Source organism: Erythrolamprus reginae, chromosome 5 (genome assembly GCF_031021105.1).
Source record: "Erythrolamprus reginae isolate rEryReg1 chromosome 5, rEryReg1.hap1, whole genome shotgun sequence".
Taxonomy (NCBI): domain Eukaryota; kingdom Metazoa; phylum Chordata; class Lepidosauria; order Squamata; family Dipsadidae; genus Erythrolamprus; species Erythrolamprus reginae.
This window is the reverse complement of record NC_091954.1, coordinates 25,571,424-25,591,003: the sequence shown is the minus strand read 5'-3', so window position 1 is coordinate 25,591,003 and position 19,580 is coordinate 25,571,424. Positions and strand designations below refer to the sequence as shown.

The 19,580-nt window shown below is 41.5% G+C and overlaps 1 protein-coding gene across 1 annotated transcript in view; it reads left to right on the top strand.

The window, feature by feature from the left end:
* The window catches only part of PTEN (phosphatase and tensin homolog), an 83,349-nt gene that overhangs the window by 26,462 nt on the left and 37,307 nt on the right, over nucleotides 1-19,580 (top strand). The window contains exons 4-5 of the mRNA XM_070752243.1: nucleotides 1,564-1,607; nucleotides 8,330-8,568. Of these exons, the coding sequence (XP_070608344.1) occupies nucleotides 1,564-1,607; nucleotides 8,330-8,568 (283 nt within the window). The remainder of the gene's footprint in view (nucleotides 1-1,563; nucleotides 1,608-8,329; nucleotides 8,569-19,580) is intronic.

The following is a 19,580-nucleotide window of genomic DNA, read 5'->3' as shown; positions in this document are numbered from 1 at the left end:
TTTCCCCTTGCACTCATTAATCCATTTTACATTGTTTCCTATGGGAAACATTCTTTCGTCTTACAAACTTTTCACCTTACGAACCTCCTCCTGGAACCAATTAAGTTCGTAAGACGAGGTATCTATGTATGTATATGTATGTATGTATGTATGTATGTATGTATGTATGTATGTATGTATGTATGTTTGTATTTGTATTTGTTTTTGTAGATTTTCACGGGTATATGTATGTAGATTGTTCTGAGTTCGGGTTTTACCCCGTGTAATATTTTGAGTGTCTATGCGATGTTTCGGTGAAATCATATTCACCATCATGAGGCTGAAGTTGATAGCTTCATGCTGCTTTGAATATACAGTTTGTTTGCAACTGCCATTTGTTCCTTATAGGTAGTGGTGGGGGTAGAGATTTGGTTTGAATATATATGTATATACACACACACACACACGCATGCATACATACATACATAAATACATACATACACACATCAGAGTCCCACATTTGCTTAGGAACATTATAGCTGAACAGTGTTATGAACTCACATTTTATTTGAATTAATTTTCTTTCCTATAATCACATTTTATTCCATTTTCAGATTTATATGTTGTGAAATTTTATTACCTTGGGCAAAAAATTATTAGGAATTAGGTGTACAGTAATTGTCCCATTAATCCCACAAATAAGAGAAAGAGTTCTCTACTTAGCTTATATTTTCAAATGTATTCTTTTACTGACTGTAATTGAGACTAAGAAATCCATCGCTAAGTAATGTGGTCATTAAGTGAAACTTCAAGTGACTGCATCTTACTTAATAGTGTCAGTTCCAACTGCATTTACCAGTAGTCTTCGACTAACAACATTTCACTTAGTGACCTTTCAAAGTTACAACAGCACTGAAAAAAGTAAGTTATGCTTATTGCAGCAGCCCCATGTGCACATCATTTATATTAAGTTATCTTGACAACTGGTTCATATTTATAACATTTGCAGTGTCCTAACATTCATGTGATCCCTTCTGTGACCTTCTGACAAGCAAAGTCAATGGGGAAGCTAGAGTCACTTAACATCCATGTTACTATTTGAACAACTGCAACGATTCGCTTAACAAATGGGTCAAGCAAAGCCATAAAATGGGGGGGAAACTCACTTAACAAATTTCTCACTTAGCAACATAAATTCTGGGCTTCATTGTGGTTGTAAGTCGAGAACTACCTGTAATTGGGATTAAACAAATTAAATTGTAAATGGGGATCAGTTGCCAAGTGCTTGAATTGCAGGCACTTGACTGCAAGGACATTGCAATGGCTGCAAGTTTGAGGAGTGATCATAAATTTTTCAACCCTGTCGCAATTTTGAATGGTTTGCTGAAAGAGCCATTGGCGAGGACTATTTGTACCTGCATATATCTATATGGGATGAAGAACACCTGAACAGTAGTGTTTCACTCTTTCCTTTATGATTGTAGTATTAGACTGTAGAAAGGAATTGTGTACTGTATAGAATAGGTTTGTCCACTACTAAATGATAAAATAATGCTTCATGCAATTTCAACTTTTTTCTTTTAGATGTGCTGAAAGACATTATGACACCGCCAAATTTAACTGCAGAGGTATGTTTGTTTTGTATTTTTCATAATTTAAGAAACAAGAGTAAGCAATAATAATTCCATTCCTGAAGTGTTGTGTGTTAATATTAGTAACCTCAATTTTTCTTTTAGTTTCTTCCTTGTTATTATTTGGAAGGGGGGGGAGTTAATTCTGGAAAGATGACCTCTTCACAAACATTTCATGACCCTAGTGACCTCCAAGCACACCTATCTCCTAGAACTTCATGCAAGAGTATCCCTGTTCCCAACTTTTAAATACTCCCAAACCAAACAACTTAAAAAGACTGAGAATTATCCCCGCTCTTTCAACATCCCTTCAGAAGCTTGGGATGCCAAGTTGTATTCCCCAGCTCCTCAGAAATTGCTTATTCTTAAAAGGTCAACTGTCTATGAGTAGATGTATATTTGTACATATTATGAGAATCAATGTTTTGAGAGAAATGAATGTTATACGACAGTGATGGTAAACCTTTTTTGGTTTATGTGCCAAAAGGGGGTTTGTGGGTGTGCTAGCTTTCATGAACGCACCCACACCCCTTTTCCCCCATGCATACGCCCCCCCCATGGCCACCACACATGCCCGCAATCCTCCCCCCATCCCTGTGCATGCACAAAGGCCTCACTGAAGCCTTGAATTTGAAAAAATGGCTAAACGGGCAAACTGGAAATTGGGAAAAATGGACTTCCGGTTTGCCCATTGGGCTGTTTTTTGCACTCCAAAGGGTTCATGGAAGCTTCCTGAAGCCCCAGAGTGCAAAAAACAGCCCCATGGGTGTTGTGGTTGGCTCTGGCCCAGTTCCTGCCCCAGGGAATGGGGAGGTGGATGCAGGGGAAAATTCAACATGTCATAGGCCTGTGTTATTGCCAACAGAATCAGGTCAGAGTTTAGTTTCCTCTGACGAAGAAGAAGGTGGGAGTGACTCGGCAGAGGGGGGCTTGGCACACAGCCAAAGCAGTCAATCTTCCTTATTTTCTATAGCTTCAGATGATGACATTTTAGATCGATGCAAGTGCAGAATTATGCGTAGAAGAGACCAAGTAAGAACATATTACAGGAAATAAGGGAGGCCACCTGTGTTTGGGAGGGGCTCCAGTAATTAGGGCTGCTGCTATAAATAGCAGCATGTGGGTTTGGCCATTGTGGAAGAATATCTGTTGCAGTTTCGTCAGGAATCTTATGTGCTGGACTTTGTTGCTTTTTCACGCCTTGGAAACCAAGGCAGAGCAGCGTGTGCGTGTGTCTCCCTTCGTTGGAAGAAGAAGGGGTGTGAAGTTTCTCCACAACTGCTGGCTATGTACTTAATGACTGCTTAAGGGACATTGTACAGACTACCGGATTGTTTTGGAAAGAGTGCTCTTTGCAATACAAAAAGAGTGCTTAGTTTATTTTGACTTTTGTGATAAAGAACATTGTTTTGAATTTTCAAACGTGTGTGTGTCTGAAATTTGTATCCTTGAATTTTCAGGAGGCTCCTATCAGAGAGCCCGACAGAACAATGGGCAAACCGGAAGTTAGGAAAAGGCATTTCACTCTCAGGACGCTTCAGGGAAGCTTCCCGAAGCCCTGGAGTACAAAAAACAGCCCAACGGTTTGCCCGTTGGGCTGTTTTTTGTACTCCTGAGCTTCGGAAAGCTTCCCTGAAGAGTCCAAAGAATGAAATGGCCTTTCCCATGGCTGAAAATCAGCTGGCTAGCACACACACACATGCTGGAGCTGACATAGGGCAACGTCTCACATGCCTTCCAATATGGATCCGTGTGCCACAGGTTTGCCATCACGGTTTATACGAGATATAAATTTGCCCTATGTCAGCTCCAGCTTGCATATACAGTGATACCTTGTCTTACAAACTTAATTGGTTCCGGGAGGAGATTCGTAAGGTGAAAAGTTCGTAAGACGAGACAATGTTTTCCATAGGAAACAATGTAAAACCGATTAATGTATGCAAGCCCCCCCAAAAAATCGCAAAAACGGCGCTCCGCTGGCCGCCGCCGCCCAACTGTCCCCTTCTGAAACAGCCGGGCGCTTCTCGGTGTTCTCCTGAAAGTTCGTAAGAAGAGGCAAAAAAATTCTGAACCCTGGGTTCGTATCTCGAAAAGTTTGTATGACGAGGGGTTCGTATCACAAGGTACTACTGTATGTGCTGGCTAGCAGATTTTCGGCCTTTTGGAAGGTGGGGGGAGGCCATTTTTGCCCTCCCCAGGCTTTAGGAATAACCTCTGAAACCTGTGGATGCCGAAAAATGGCCCAACCGGAAGTTTGTTTCCTTACCTTCGGTTGGCCCATTGGGCCATTTTTTGCCATACACAGGTTCCTGAAGCCTGGAGAGGGCAACAAAAAGTCCAATGGGCTAACTGGAAATCCGGGGGCTTCAGTTTGGCCAGTGTGCATGCACAGGGGGGCAGCATGGGGGGGACTTTGTGTGGATGTGTGTGTGGAAGGGCATTGTATTATGGGTGAGGGCACATGTGCATAAGCTATCATGCACCCCTTTGGCACCCGAGCAAAAAAAGTTTGCCATCATTGCCCTATCAACTTTTGGGTAACAGAGGAATTGAAGCGATTGCTTTGAAACAATAGTAAAATTCATCTCAGTGGAGAGAAGGCAGGTATCTTAGGTCTCTAAGAAGTTTGTTTTTGAAGGAGAAACCCCAGCATACAATAAGCAAGTTTGCATTATTTAACAAAATAATGCACCACCTGTATGATCATGTATTTCTATTTGATATGGTAAACTTTCCATCTTATACCATATTTTTCTGAGTATAAGATATACTTTTTTCCTCCCTAAAAGAGGCTGAAAATTCAGGTACGTCTTATACTCTGAATGTAGCTTTTTTCAAAGCTTTCTCTCCCCCCCTCCCCCAGCCCTAACTAGGTGCTATTGATATTCCCAGCTCTTATCTTGCAGGTTATTTCATTGTTACTGTCTGCAAAGAATGTTTTCAAGCTCTTAGTCTTTGCAGAGATTTTTTCGTTATTCTAAGTTGCTCCAAGTAAGTTTCTTTCCAGCCCTAACCAGGTTGTAACAATGTTCTCAGCTCTTACTGGCTTGCCAGCTCTTTCATTGTTACTCTCTCCAAATAAGGTTTTTTTTAGAGCCCTAACCAGGGGATAAAATAATGTGCTGAAACTGACCAGACTAAGGATGCTAGCCAGATGAATATCTGGTAAGCAGATTCTTTTCCTTATTTTCCTCCCCAAAAACTAAGGTGCGTCTTATACAGTGGAACCTCTACTTAAGAACTTAATTCGTTCCATGACCAGGTTCTTAAGTAGAAACGTTCTTAAGTAGAAGCAATTTTTCCCATAGGAATCAATGTAAAAGCAAATAATGCGTGCAAACCCATTAGGAAAAAAATAAAAGCTCGGAATTAGGGTGAGAGGAGGAGGAGGAAGAAGAGGAGGAGAACAGTTGCTGCTAAAGGAAGAAGGGGAGGTGAGGAGAATAAAAAAAATCCAAAACTTTAAGGCTTAAAAAAAAAAGGACTCTGAGACAGCAAGGAGAAACACACGCCTCCCATACACCCGGCACGAGGCTGCCTCCCATACACTGGCTGCTGCTACCTGCTGTCTCTTCCTTCCCATGCTGAAGGGCTCCCCTCTTCTGGCTCGCTCGCTTTTTAGCCAGCGCCTTTCCTTCGCTGTGGTGACTCCTTGGCTGCCGCGAGCGAAGGGAGTGTTTCTTTTCTCTGGGCGCTGGCAGAGGTTTATTCCCTCTCCAAGCACCCAGAGAAAGGAAAATGCTTCATTCACTCTGTACTGCCAAAGGCTCCTCTGGCAGCCCGGGATTAAAGGGCAAATGGCAGGAAACTGGCTGAGCCTTCGTGCCGCTCTCAAATTTCCTGGGACATTTTTCTGGGCTTGGGTTCTTAAGTAGAAAATGGTTCTTGCTCGCTCACTTTGTAGCCAGCGCCTTTCCTTCGCTGTGGTGACTCTTCGGCTGCCCAGAGCAAAGGGAGCGTTTCTTTTCTCTGGACGCTGGCAGAGGTTTATTCCCTCTCCAAGCGCCCAGAGAAAGGAAAATGCTTCATTCGCTCTGGACTGCCAAAGCCTCCTTAAGTGCCACCGAAAGGCTCCTCTGGCATCCCGAGATGGCCGGGATTAAAGGGGGAATGGCAGGAAACTGGCTGGGCCTTTGTGCCGCTCTCAAATTTCCTGGGAAATTTTTCCGGGCTTGGGTTCTTAAGTAGAGGCAAAAAATCTTGAACACCTGGTTCTTATCTAGAAAAGTTCTTAAGTAGAGGTACCACTGTATTCTGAAAAATACGGTAGTTTAAAAAAATAAATACGCTACTTGTTGGGCCTATAGGATTTGATTATTTTTGCATTATTTTAATTTTAAAAAGGGGAAGCACTATATTTATAGCCTGCGGAAGGTTTTGTGACTCTTGTACTTCAAAGCAGAACCTCTCATATATTTTGTTCTTTGGCTTATTGAAACTAAACATTTTAGGGGCTTCTCTTCTAAGAATTGTGCCCACTGATTTAGTAAAATACATGACAAACTGATGCTATAGATGTAAAATAATGATCAAGGGAGTAGTCAGGGTTCCAAGTAACACCCCCAACGAAAGAAAACTCAAGAGGCTTGAGTTTCTCAACGTTCCTTTTATTAGAAATGTCATGTTGGCACATCTGGGAAAACCCGAATCTGAAAGCTTTTGGGTTTTCCCCACCCAAAAGGAAATTCAGGTCCCTGCCTCAGAACCCCTTGTCCATCGCATGGTCCAATAAATAGACCATCCCAACTGGAGATGCCTCCTAGTCACACCCCTCCAGGTGCAGGGCAGAGTGGCCTTGACTCTGAAAGAAAGGAATGTTGTTATGACTATACACCTCCCTAGCTTCATACAATCCTCCCTCCTAGTTTCCCACAGTCCTAAATGTGGCAGGCCTAAAGATCCAATGCCCAAGATGGGTTCAAGGCCTGACAGACACATTGAAGTAGCTATTATATGAAAGTGGTCATAACATTTCTCAAAAATTTAAAGATCATAAAAGATAGGGGACCTTAATTCTGTGCCTTATTGGGAAAGGACGTATATTTAACAGTAAAGAGCTATTGCTGAGGAGCAGCAGCAAATAGGCTTCTTGTAAAATCATGTAAAATATGTATACTTTTGAACTGGAAATCACAAATTAAAGAAAGAGAGCAGTTCCTATATCAATATAAAGAATATTGTTTTACATGTGGTGCTTAATGGTTAATTCAATAAAATTTAAGAGCAGCTTGCCCTGAAGGAGTAGAGGTTAGAGCAATTATAAGAGACCTGTGTGTGCAGCCCTTTATCTATCCAGATTGAGCCCTTCCCGTGTTTAATCGTGCCTGAATTTTTCATGACCTGGATATCATGAAGTCTTACAGCCTCTGTTTAAAAATGTCCATTATACCACAACTTCTCAATAGTGATCTCATCAAAAGGAGTCCCCCCATAACTCCTTCTCAACCATTATCAAGAAGGAATTAAGGGGCTGTTAACACTGCAATGCAGATAAATTGTCAGGGTGAGAAGAATTTACCCTATACAAATTGCCAATCTGCAAGAATGGATATAGCTTTGTAGAAAGTTCAGCAGTCTTCTTCTGGTACTTAAAGGGATTTAAGGAACTAAGAAGCTACTCAGAAGACTATTTTCTTACTATTTGGTGGTGAAATACTTTTTGTTGCTGATCAGCTTGATAGCTTTTGATTTGTCTGAATATACCTCATTGATTTCACAAATTGCAACTAAATTTTGTACTAAGGAAATAAGGTAATGTGTCTTATTTCAGTTCTATTACATTTACTTTACCACCCACTAACCTGATTTAATATAATTCATAAATGATTCTTTTAATACTATGTAGTTCATACTTCCCCACACATTCCCTGGCTGAGAGGTAGTAGAAAGTTTCTTTCATTTTCTGTTAAAGTCAGTTGCATTTGAATCTTGGCCACTGATTAATTTCACATATAGTTGATTGAAACAAAAAATAAAAACAGACACTTCCATTTATCTTGCTGGTGCTAAATGCAGAACTTAATGGGGGGAGTCATTGAGTTTAAAGATGTTTAATATGAAGCCCAATCATATTTTACATCTAGTTGCAATTATTGTTTCTGTGCATATGTAAAACCCAACCACAAGTATATCACTCAATATTCTTTTAAAAACCCTAAATGGTATGATAAATTATTTAGACTGAATTGCAGACAGTTTTCAGTATCTCTAGATTTTTTTTCCATTGTAGTTTCCTGGAGGAAATGGGGGGCGATGAAGATTTTGAGTTGTGAAACCAGAGTTAGTAAAATAATCTGTACATGGCAATCTATAATAGAAGTTGATTTAGATACAGCCACATTTTTTTATTCAAGGAATTATGCAACTGATTTTTTAAAGCAAAGAATACTATAAATACTATACTATTACTACTAGTTTTTTCTCATCATTCCTATCATCCTTTTCCTCCCACTTATGATTGCAACTTATTGCTTGTATCCTTAAGATTTTTATTAATATTGTTTTCTCATTGCTTTTTTGACCTCTATGACAACCATTAAGTGTTATATCTCATGATTCTTGACAAATGTATATTTTCTTTTATGTACACTAAGAGCATATGCACCAAAGACAAATTCCTTGTGTGTCCAATCACACCTGGCCAAGAAAGAATTCTATTTTATTCTAAATATCTTTGAAAATTAGCATTCAATTTAATAATACATTTTTAAAATTTTTAGTTGCACAGTACCCTTTTGAAGACCACAACCCACCACAACTAGAGCTCATCAAACCTTTTTGTGAAGATCTTGATCGATGGCTTAGTGAAGATGGCAATCATGTTGCAGCAATCCACTGTAAAGCTGGAAAGGGACGAACTGGTGTAATGATTTGTGCTTATTTGTTACATCGAGGAAGGTTTCAGAAAGCACAAGAAGCTCTAGATTTTTATGGGGAAGTAAGGACCAGAGATAAAAAGGTAAGAAACTTGCTTTTTCCGTGTCAATGTTATTTTCTTTGCTGAGTCTTGAGATGGGTTTTTTGTCCATACCGTGTTATGGATGGTAAACATACAATGTTATTTAATTTCCTTTGACTTACGTGGTCAGAAACATCTGCATTAAAGCATAAAAATGTTTTTGAGTTTATGAATAGTTAAAATTTATTTAGAATTTGAGATTCTCCATGTTGTACTTTGCTCCACTTTTTTGAATTTGAAATCTGGTTATACTAAGCATTCAGTCATTATACATGCATGCATGCATACATGATTACGTTAATATTTGACAATTAGATTTATTTTCTATTTCCAGTGTCTAATTTCATATAAGCATAGTAATTAATTTTTTTTACTAGATATATAGTAACTAGAGGCACTTTGCTGAATATAGCTGATCGAAAATAGTTCAGCAATTCAGATCTGTTAAGATTTAAATGGCAACTGCCAGAAAACCTCAAGGTTACAGACTAGTTTGGGAAATTGGAGGGAAAAAGAATGAATGAAACATCCTGGAAGAAGGCAATACCAAATGACTTGATTTATTGCCAAGAAAAGATTATTATAATATCAGCATAGTCATTAAAATGCAAGGTCAATCTGCGGGACATTTACCTTGTTAAGAAAATTACATATTTCCCTTTGATACATGTCAGAAATGTATTTATTAAAAGAGGAAAAACATATACTGTAATGAAAGCCTCACGTAGGATTATCTTACTGATACAGCTGTTAAGAGCACAGCTATGTTTCATTTGGGAAGGAAGCCCTATTAATGTGTCTGCTTCCTGCTTATATGTTAATAAAGCATCAGTTGCTTAGATGATTCATTATATGTATTTCAGTTAATTGATCTGTTTAACCCTGCATTGTAAGTAAAATAAAATTTTGAAAAATGCTACCAGTTTTAGGTGACCCATACAAATATTTTAGAAGATAAATTAGTTCATAATAATGAGGACAAACATCTTCTTTCCAAATACTTTAGAAAATTACCTGCCTTCAAAAAAATCTGTTGAGAGTTTAATTGAACTTTTCTTTACTAAAGCAAAAGGATTTTAATGGATTAAAAGCTGAAAAATTAAACTTTTAGGGTTGAAACTGAAAGTTTTCAATTTTAAAATGAAGAAAGTTTGCAACCATCATTTCCAAACTCTGCTTTTTCAAAATATGTACAATTGACATAGTTAGTACTCTTAGTTAATGTTGAAAATTGCATTTTCCTATTTTATAGATTATATTTGTTGGATGAAGGGGATTATAGCAGAGTTAAATTTTACATACATCTTCTGAAAGAATTATATTTTCAGCTGACAATACAGTTGTCCGGATAGGTGGTTAATTAAGTTGTAGCTACCGTATTTTTTGGTGTATAAGACGCACCTGTGTATAAGACACACCTAGATTTTAGAGGAGGAAAACAAGCAAAAACATATTCTGAAGTGGTGTAGTGGTGTAGTATTATATTGTTTAATAAAATACCAGTGTAGAAGAATACTTTTTACAACCATGTATACTTTTTAAAGCCATGTACACTTTTTACAAACCTCAAACCTGACAGCTTCAAGACTTGTGGACTTCAATTCCCAGAATTCCTCCACCAGTCATGCTAACTCAGAAATGGGAATTGAAATTCACAATCCTTAAACCTGCCAGGTTTGAAGACCCTTGCACTCCTAACCCCTAACTCAGGGGTCTTCCAACTTGACAGCTTCAAGACTTTTTGGAGCAAAAAGTGACACAGTGATACCTCGTCTTATGAACCCGGTGTTTTAAGATTTGTTTGCCTCTTCTTAAGAACCATTTTCACCTTACGAACCCGAGCCTGGGGGCATGGGTTCTCTTACTGCGCATGTGCTCTCTTACTGCTGCAGGGATTCTCCTGCCTTGTGACTGCCACCACTGGGATTTCCCATTTGCTTGCCGTCCCTGCCGGGATTCCCCACCTCCTTTTGCTTGCACCTGTAGTCCCGAGGCGGGGAATGCTGGAGCTGCCCTATTTCCTTGCCACTTTCCCCTCTAGCCCTCCGCTTCCTCTGCTCCCCACAGCCGCCCCATCCCGCTGCCAAAATCGCCCCTAACCTACCGCTTCCTTTGCCCCATCTCGCTGCTAAAATCAGCCCTCCAAAAGCTTCCTATGCTGCCCCAAATCACTCCCAAAATCACCCCTCCAAAAGCTTCCTACACCGCCCCAAATTGCCTCCAAAATCGCTCCCCCAAAAGCTTCTTAACCACTTCAAATTGCTCCCCAAATCACCTCTCCAGATGCTCCCTATGCCACCCCAAATTGCCTCCAAAATCATTCCCCCAAAAGCTTTCTATGCCACCCCAAATCGCTTCCAAAGTCTTCCAAAATCACCTCTCCTTTCAAAATGCCTTGTTCCTCCTTGCTGCTTTTCTTCACTCCATTTGCCTTCGTTAGGACCTCGATTTGGGTGGCATAGGAAGCAGCTGGAGGGGTGATTTTAGGAGTGATTTGGGGCAATGTAGAAGCTTTTGGAGGGGTGATTTTTAAAGTGATTTGGGGCAACATAGAAAGGTTTTGGAGGGGCAATTTGAGGCAACGTAGGAAGGTTTTGGAGGGGCGATTTTAGGAGCGATTTGGAGCAACGTAGGAAGATTTTGGAGGGGTGATTTTAGGAGCAATTTGGGGCAATGTAGGAAGCTTTTGGGGGGTGATTTTTGGAATGATTTGGGGCAACGTAGGAAGCTTTTGGAGGGGCATTTTTAGGAGCGATTTGGGGCAATGGAGGAAGCTTTTGGAGGGGTGATTTTGGGAGCAATTTGGGGTGGCATAAGAAACTTTTGGAGGGGTGATTTTGGGAGCAATTTGGGGGCAGCATTAGTCTTCGTTAAGACCTCCATTCCTCGCTTTTCCTCGCTGTCCATCTCCATTCCGTTAGCCTTCACTTTGTCCATTCGCCGCTTTTTTTTAAGCCTTAAAGATTGGATTTTCCTAATGGGTTTGCTCACATTATTTGCTTTTACGTTGATTCCTATTGGAAACATTGTTTCATCTTACGAACTTTTCTACTTACGAACCTCGTCATGGAATGAATTAAGTTCGTAAGATGAGGTACTACTGTATTTCTAACAAAATGAATCCATATACGAAACCTTTTTTTTCATCCTGTAACAGACTAGGATATTCAGAAATTATGAGACTAATGTCTAAGCAGCAATAATTGAAAGTATGTAGTATATAAAAGGCTTGGTATATAAAACATGTTTTGAAAAACCTGGCCTTTAATAATAAAATGAAATTTGTGGAATTTATTTTCTTATTTATGCAATGTAAGAACTTTATTCTCTAACATGTAAAAGTGAAATGGCAATTGTACTATAATCTCAGTAGTTTGTGAGTTTGAATTAAAGAACTTTTGAAGTTACCAGAAATTACAAATTGTGAAAATGTTTAGTTTTCAGGATTTCTGTTTTTTGAGCTATCAAAATTGATTTATAGTCTAAGACCAAAAACAAGAAAAAGAACAATAATAAAGTATAATAGCAATAAAAATGAAGTTTTAAAATAGCATGGAATTCCTAAAGCAATTAACAGTAACAATAACATAATAACAACAACAACAACAATAATAATATAATTTATTCGATTTGTATGGTGCCCATCTCCGGAGACTAGGAGGAACTCATAGCTTTTACTAGCTATGATCAGAATTTTGCAAACATCATAGAAACTTCTGAAGAGTAGTCATCTAGGAGAAGATAATGAACTCTTGGTTGCAATTGCAATAGGAGCTATAAATAATTGGAAGTATTAAACTTGATTGTCAGTTGGTATATAATGAACATTTTAGTAACGTGTGAGCCAGAGTCCACCTCCTGGTCTAAACAGAAGCAAGTTTAGCTTACATATAGGAGTCTTGTATATCAACCATTTGTTGCTTTAATAGGTAATGCATTTTCCACCAAAGTATGTAATGTACTTTATGAAACATGTGAGATGTTAGAGAAATACCTAGGGACAGTATAAGGAGAACCAAATTGGATTTTGGGATGTTGTTTCTGGATTTGCACCTGACAAATAGTGTTATTAATCTAAGAAGAAAGCAGTTTATTGTTTTGGTCATTTAGTGGGTACCATATTTTTCAGAGTATAAGATGGACAGGACTGTAAGACACACCTTAATTTGGGGAGAGGAAAACAAGAAAACAAGAATTCTGCCTCTGACTACCAGCATCAGGATCAACGGCATCCTCACTTCTTACCTCCTCTGGACCCAATATTAGTGGAGTCTAGGGACAAGAGGAAGCTCCTCTCAAACTTCTCCATGGAGGATAATTTTCATTCCGCCCCCTTATTTTTGTCGGCTATCATTTCAGGCCTCAGACACAGGTGCAGGATTTACCAGGGCCCATGGTCAGTACAGCCTGAAGCAGAGGCAACTACTCAACAGACCAGCCAGAGATAGACAGTTTAAGCGGCCCTTTTGGAGTGTAGGAAGTCGCTTCTTTTGTCACCCCAAGTTAACTGATACCCGAGTTATAAATATATCTGTCCCCAATATCCATATCAAGAGATTTTCTCAGTGAAAATTTAAGAGTTGAATGAAAATATTGGTACTTCCTTAAGTTTAGTTTAAATAGGAATATTTTAATAAAGGAAAAAGGAAAATAATCTTTGAAATGAGATTTTTTTTGTTACCTCTGTTACACCATAATTACTACCACTTTTAGACAGATTCTTAAAGCTGTCACAAAAGAACCCAGTACATTATTTCTTCAACCAGTCTCAACAGTCCTTTCCAGTTCTTTACTTTACTCAAACATATTTCTTCACGTTTGACCAAAAGTGAAAGTCACATGGCCCTCAGCCTGGAGTGTGTGACAGTTGAAAGGCAGTGAGATCCAGCTCATAAGGTGGCTCATAAAAGTGTTCTAGTCATTGTTTCAAAATTTTTAATGTGCTAATGTGCTCTGAGGTGATAGTAGTGTGCAGTTCAAAGAAATCCAAGTGAATATTGCCCTCTGCATCAAAAGCATGCAGTGATGAATTTTTCTGCTGAAGTCTTGATTCTCACTTGCTATTTTTTTTTTTTGCAAGTGAAGTTTTGTAATGATACTCATGGACTGATGCTTTGTCTCCAGGTCTGTACCTATGCTTTTGCCTGTCATGCTACGAAGAAATTTCTAACCCTCATTCTTGAAGCGTGACATCAGTTGCTGGCAAATTTCAGCTTTTGATTTTTTGATTTCTGCTATCAGCATAGAGGCTTCCCATCTTGCACAAACCTGATAGAATTCAAGAACGTTGTTGTGACCACACATTCTTGTGAAATGCCAGGATTTGGCAGCAATTTCCCATTGAGTCATCTGTTGGCTGACCTTAATTAATTCATCAACCCTTTCTCATGTGAAACTTATCGAAGGCTATCACGGGCTATCCTCTTCGTTCTGGATCACCCGGAATAACTTTCACAGTTTACTATATTTTTACATTTTTTTGGCCAGTGATTCACAGTACTCACACCAACACAGCTATGTCTCTAAACAACCTGATTTGGTAGTGATTTACAATTGGAGGGATTCCTTTGGCAGTAAAAACAATTCTGTCATGGCACATGGCTTAAAGTGTGCTGATGAGTATTAAATTGTAGGCTCCCATTTCATGAACAACAGCAGCACAATATTCTCTTACACCAATTTCCTGGAAATGAGCGAACACACTTAAGACCTCATCAGAACTGCTTAGTGCGTTGGTTAACAACTTGGAAACATTACTTTTTATTCAATCCCTGACATGATGTCTTATTCTATGTGGCTAATATCCATTCTTTTAGATTACTATGCAGATTTTGACTGTCCAGTTATCCTTTCTTGGCCTGATAATTGTTGATTATAATATGAGGAGAGATAAAAGTTATCCTTAGAAAGTTTATCCAGGAGTTTTTCAGTAATTTATAATGGCAGAGAGAAAAGCATACATCTTAACAAACATGTTATTAGAGGTTTTGCTTTCTGGCAATGAAGACATCTGTTCATGTATTTTGTCTTTCTGATTCTTGAGAAAGATATTTATTGTCATGTTATCCAATATGTGTTTTAATAGGAAGATGTCACTGTCAACATTTTTCATTTATTTCTTGGTCTTCCTTGGCTAATGAGTATTGTAGATATAGTTTATGCTTTCTCACCATAAATTTTGAATTTCCAATGATTTCTGCCAGGATTTCTTGATAAGGAGACATTTCACTGAGCTTCTCCGTACTGAAGGAGCAGGTCCAGCAGTCACATGGGTTGCTCACTGTCCAATCCGCAGAGGACCGAGCCTAGTCTTTAAAAAGCCTGCTGGATCCGCCCCTTCCCCAGAATTCACTCGGTCCTGCGATTCAGCAGGACACGTGGTGGCTCGCTCCTCTCTAAAACACCTTCCCTTTGTTCCTTCTTCAATCAGATAAGTAAAATTTCCAATTGCCTTTTTTACTTGAAGCTTGCCTTGTTTTCGCGCCAGCCTTACTGGGCTCGGCGCCAAGGGAGAAGCTGCGGCGCGGCTATTGCTGCTTTTTCCAAAGCACCCTGTTCACGCTGCTGCCGGATTGTATTTTTTTAACAAAATCTAATTGGCCAGGAGGTTTACCGGCAAGCTAAGGAACTGTTAAAAAAAGGGCTTTCTCCTCCTGCGGTGTGGGACTGTTTAGCAAGTTTCCCTTGATTGTCCCCCGGACTTTAGTCTTCCCTCCGTTTGCAAAAAATGTTGGAGCAGTTTATTTTGGCGCGCAGGCCCTCAGCGCCCAGTAATTCCGGCACTTGCGGATCGCCTACACGCGTCCCGCCTGGCGCCATTAAGTCCGCCGCTTGGCCCTGGAGTAAGCTGTGAGACCCTCAGGCTATTTCTCCCTGACTAGGCCTCCAAACCAGTGTGCCATGGTATACTTTGTTAAGGTTAGCGAGGCCTGCCCCTCTGTACTCACTGGCACGAACTCTGGTACTGACCAGATTGCCCTTGAGTTGCAGACGCTTCTGGGCCTAGGAGCAGGGCCCCCTTCCTCTTGAGAACATTGCCCTATAGAGCTTCTCCCACCTATTTTTTCGCTCAAGTCTTGTACCTGTAATTTGTTCAGGCCATGACTTCGTTTCCCAAGAGAGGCACTTCTAAAGGTCCCAGAGAGGTCTACTAGGCCTACTGGCGATGAAATTGAAAATATCCCCCAGTCTTCTTCCTCCTCTTCCTCGGGAGCCCCTATAATGGCTAGACCCACCAGGGCTGAGAAGAGAAGGGACCAAGCTCTGCAAAGGATGCATGAGAAATTGGCTAAACGTTTAAAAGTGCAGGCCCAAGTGCACGTTAGCTCAGACCCTCCAGAGGCTTCTAAACTGCCTCCCTCTGGTGTCCCTGTGCTTTCTCTGGATGAGCCAAACCTAAACAGACCCCAAACTAACCTATGGGGCTTAGGTCCAGAGGAGCCAGATATTATGATGGAAGATCCCTCCGAGCCAGACCCAACCCAGGCCTACAGGGTATCTCCCTCTTTACCGGTTACCATTACTAACCTTCCTCCAGAGCTTCAATTTATGTATTCTGCCTTATCTCAAGCCATTGATGCCAAGCTCTCAGCTATCTCTCTCTCGTCCCCCTCCACGCGCCCCTAGGCCTGTGAGCTCTTTCTCATCCTACAGAATTCCAGTTCATGAAGACTCGGATTCCTCTCAGGATGAGAATGATAATATGGATGTAGAGGACAAGGATGACCCATTCCAATCCCTGTCAGAGGATGAGGAATCACAAATCAAGATTCCAACTCCTGCGGCAATTTTTCCAGCCCAGCTGTTCAAATCACTTCTATTCAAGGCAAGAGTTGCCACAGGCTTAGCTGGTCAAGATAAACAATCTGTTCCTCCCACAGATCCACCTGAGGAAAATCTGCCATACTTCATGGAGGAACAGGAGGACAATGAGGTCATCCCCATGCCAAAATTGTTCAAAGATGCTCTGCTCAAGCAGTGGGACCACCCGGCTTTCGGCTTAAATCCCACAACTAAAGACAAGAAGTTATATAAGCTTTCTCCATCTTATGAAAACCTTCTTGTCTGTCCCAAAGCTGATGAACCGGTAAAAACTCTACACCCTGCAGCTGCTATGCCTGGTGAAGCAGAGGAGGTGTTAAAACCCGAAGACAAGTGCCTAGAGCAAATGCTCAAAAGGTGTTTCTTAACAGATACCTGGGCTATCAAGAGTGCAGCAGTAGCATCTTTCTTCTCTAGAGCTATTCTCTTATGGTTTCAACTGCTCCAGCAGCATATTCCCCCTGATGATCTATGGGGCCAACAGGATTTCAATAAGGTTTTTTCAGCGGCCCAATATGTAGCGGATGCTACCTTGCAATCATCAAGATTGCAAGGTAGCATCCGAAGCATAAAGAAGGCACCTGTTCAGACCTCAATATTGCCATGTCTATCCTACAGGATCATGGTTTTTCCATTAATTTTAAAAAAAGTCAGCTCCTTCTGTCTACTTCTATTCAACATCTGGGAGCTATTATAAATTCAGATATCTCTCAGGTCTTTCTATCTAGTGAGAGAAAAATCAGTATCAAGGAGCTTATCTCCCAGATAAGGTCTCAGAAAAGGACTGCCATCGTTACCCCGTCCTCCCTACTTGGAAAGATGGTGTCCTGCATTGGTATTATCCCATGGGCTCGTCTTCACGCCAGGGATCTCCAATGGCTTCTGTTACCATTCCAGAAATCGAAGAACAGCAACTCGGCATGCCTCATCAAAGTTCCGACCACTGTCCTAAGATCCCTTACGTAGTGGACCTCCCCCATTCTGGACAAGGGATCCCCCTTCAGGTGTCCAGATCAATTTACCATCACCACAGATGCCAGCTTAACGGGCTGGGAAGCCCATGCTCAGGGCTTGATAGCCCAGGGCATGTGGTCAGTGGAGGAGGCTTCCGGACCTATCAACTGGCTGGAATTGAGAGCAGTTTCGTTAGCCTTCAAACAATTCAAACTTCACATCATCAGTCAACATGTACTCATTCTCACGGACAATATAGCTACAAAGAGCTATATTTGCAGATAAGGGGGTACCAGGTCCAAGGCACTAATGAGGGAGGCCCTGAAACTGGGTCTCTGGGCAGAGAGACATCTACAGTCCCTGTGGGCCGACCACATATCAGGAGTTCTCAATGTGCAGGCAGATTGGATCTCCCAGTCGACTCTGGATCCAGGAGAGTGAAGCCTTCATCCGGCTCTGTTTTGGCAAACCTGCCTCAAATTCGGTCACCCATCGCTAGACCTATTTGCGACCACAACCAAAACTCAACTCCCTCGATTCTACTCCAGGTTTCCATCCCCGGGAGCGGAGGCAATATATGCACTCAGAGTCCCCTGGCCTCGAGGGCTGCTTTACGCTGCTTTACGCTTTCCCTCCAATTCCAATTCTCCCAGACGTGATCCACAAGATCATCCTCGAGAAGGCCCAGGTGATACTGATAGCTCCTCACGCCGGCCTTGGTTCGCAGACCTACAATGTCTGTCCGTCCAGGACCCCTGGCGACTCCCTGTTTTGGAGGATATATTGCAGCAGGGAGCCTCTCACCATCCAGATCTGGAGTGGTTCCACTTCACCGCTTGGCTATTATCCGGCACGACCTAGATCTATGAGACTACGACCCGGACACTATAGAAATAATTCTGAAAGCCAGGAGAGTCTCCACCAATAGAATTTACGACCACACCTTGTCCAAGTTTCACCAGTGGTGCTCACAGGAAGACCTATCCCCCCTTGCATTCCCATTCACAGAATCGTAGCCTTCCTCATGAAAGGTTTCCATCAAGGCCTCTCAACTAGCACCATTCGCTGTCATCTAGCCGCTTTATCTTCGGTCCTAACAGGACCTGACAACCACTCCGCTCTTTCCTGGAAATTCAAGACTTGTTAAGAGGTATTTCGAACCTCAGGCCTTCCAAGGTTCACAGATACCCATCCTGGGACTTATCACGGGTTCTCCATTCCCTCACTCAGGCACCATACGAACCGCTAAGGTCAGCGTCCTTCAGGTACCTATCTTACAAGGTAGCATTCCTGGTGGCAATAACTTCTGCCCGACGCATCTCAGAATTGGCAGCCCTATCCATTCGGCAGGATCTATGCCAGTTCCATATGGACAAAGTAGTCCTGTGCCTGGACCCCACCTTTCTACCCAAAGTCAGTTCCATATTCCACAGATCCCAGGACATTGTGTTGCCTTCATTTTGTTCCAATCAGAACCATCATCTTGTGGTCAGATGGCTCATCCTAGATCTCACCAGAGCACTGAGAATCTATATCCAGCGGACAAGACTCATCTGGAGGTTGGAAGCCCTATTAGTGGCCTACCATCCCAGATCCCTGGGTTCCAAGGTATCCTCAACTGTAATGAGCTGTTGGATCTGAGGGACTATCTCAAAGGGTTATGAGTCAGCTTCCCTCAACATACCCAGAGGTATCGCAGCACAATCCACAAGAAGTGCAGCCACATCTGCCACATGGGCAACTCAACCTCCATTGGAAGAAGTCTGCAAAGCAGCCACTTGGGCCTCTCCGAACTCTTTCATAAGGCATTACAAAATTGACTCTTACGCTTCAGTGGATTCTGCCTTTGGCAGAAGAGTCCTCCAATACGTTATCTCTCACGATAGCGAACTAATCCCTCCCTAGGGACTCATCTATTGGGCGTGTCCCACGTGACTGCTGGACCCGTTCCTTCAGTACGGAGAATAGGCGTTGATTGCTTACCTGAACGCCTGTTCTCGTATGCTGAGTGGGTACAGCAGTCACTTCCCTCCCTTTGTCTATTCTAACTGTGGTTATATCCTTTAACTTGTTTTTTTCCTATCATGAGAGTTGAGCACTATTTGAGCCACCACACTTGAGCCTAAGTCTATGGATTCGCGAATTCTGGGGAAGGGGCAGATCCAGCAGGCTTTTTAAAGACTAGGCTCAGTCCTCTGCGGATTGGACAGCGAGCAACCCATGTGACTGCTGTATCC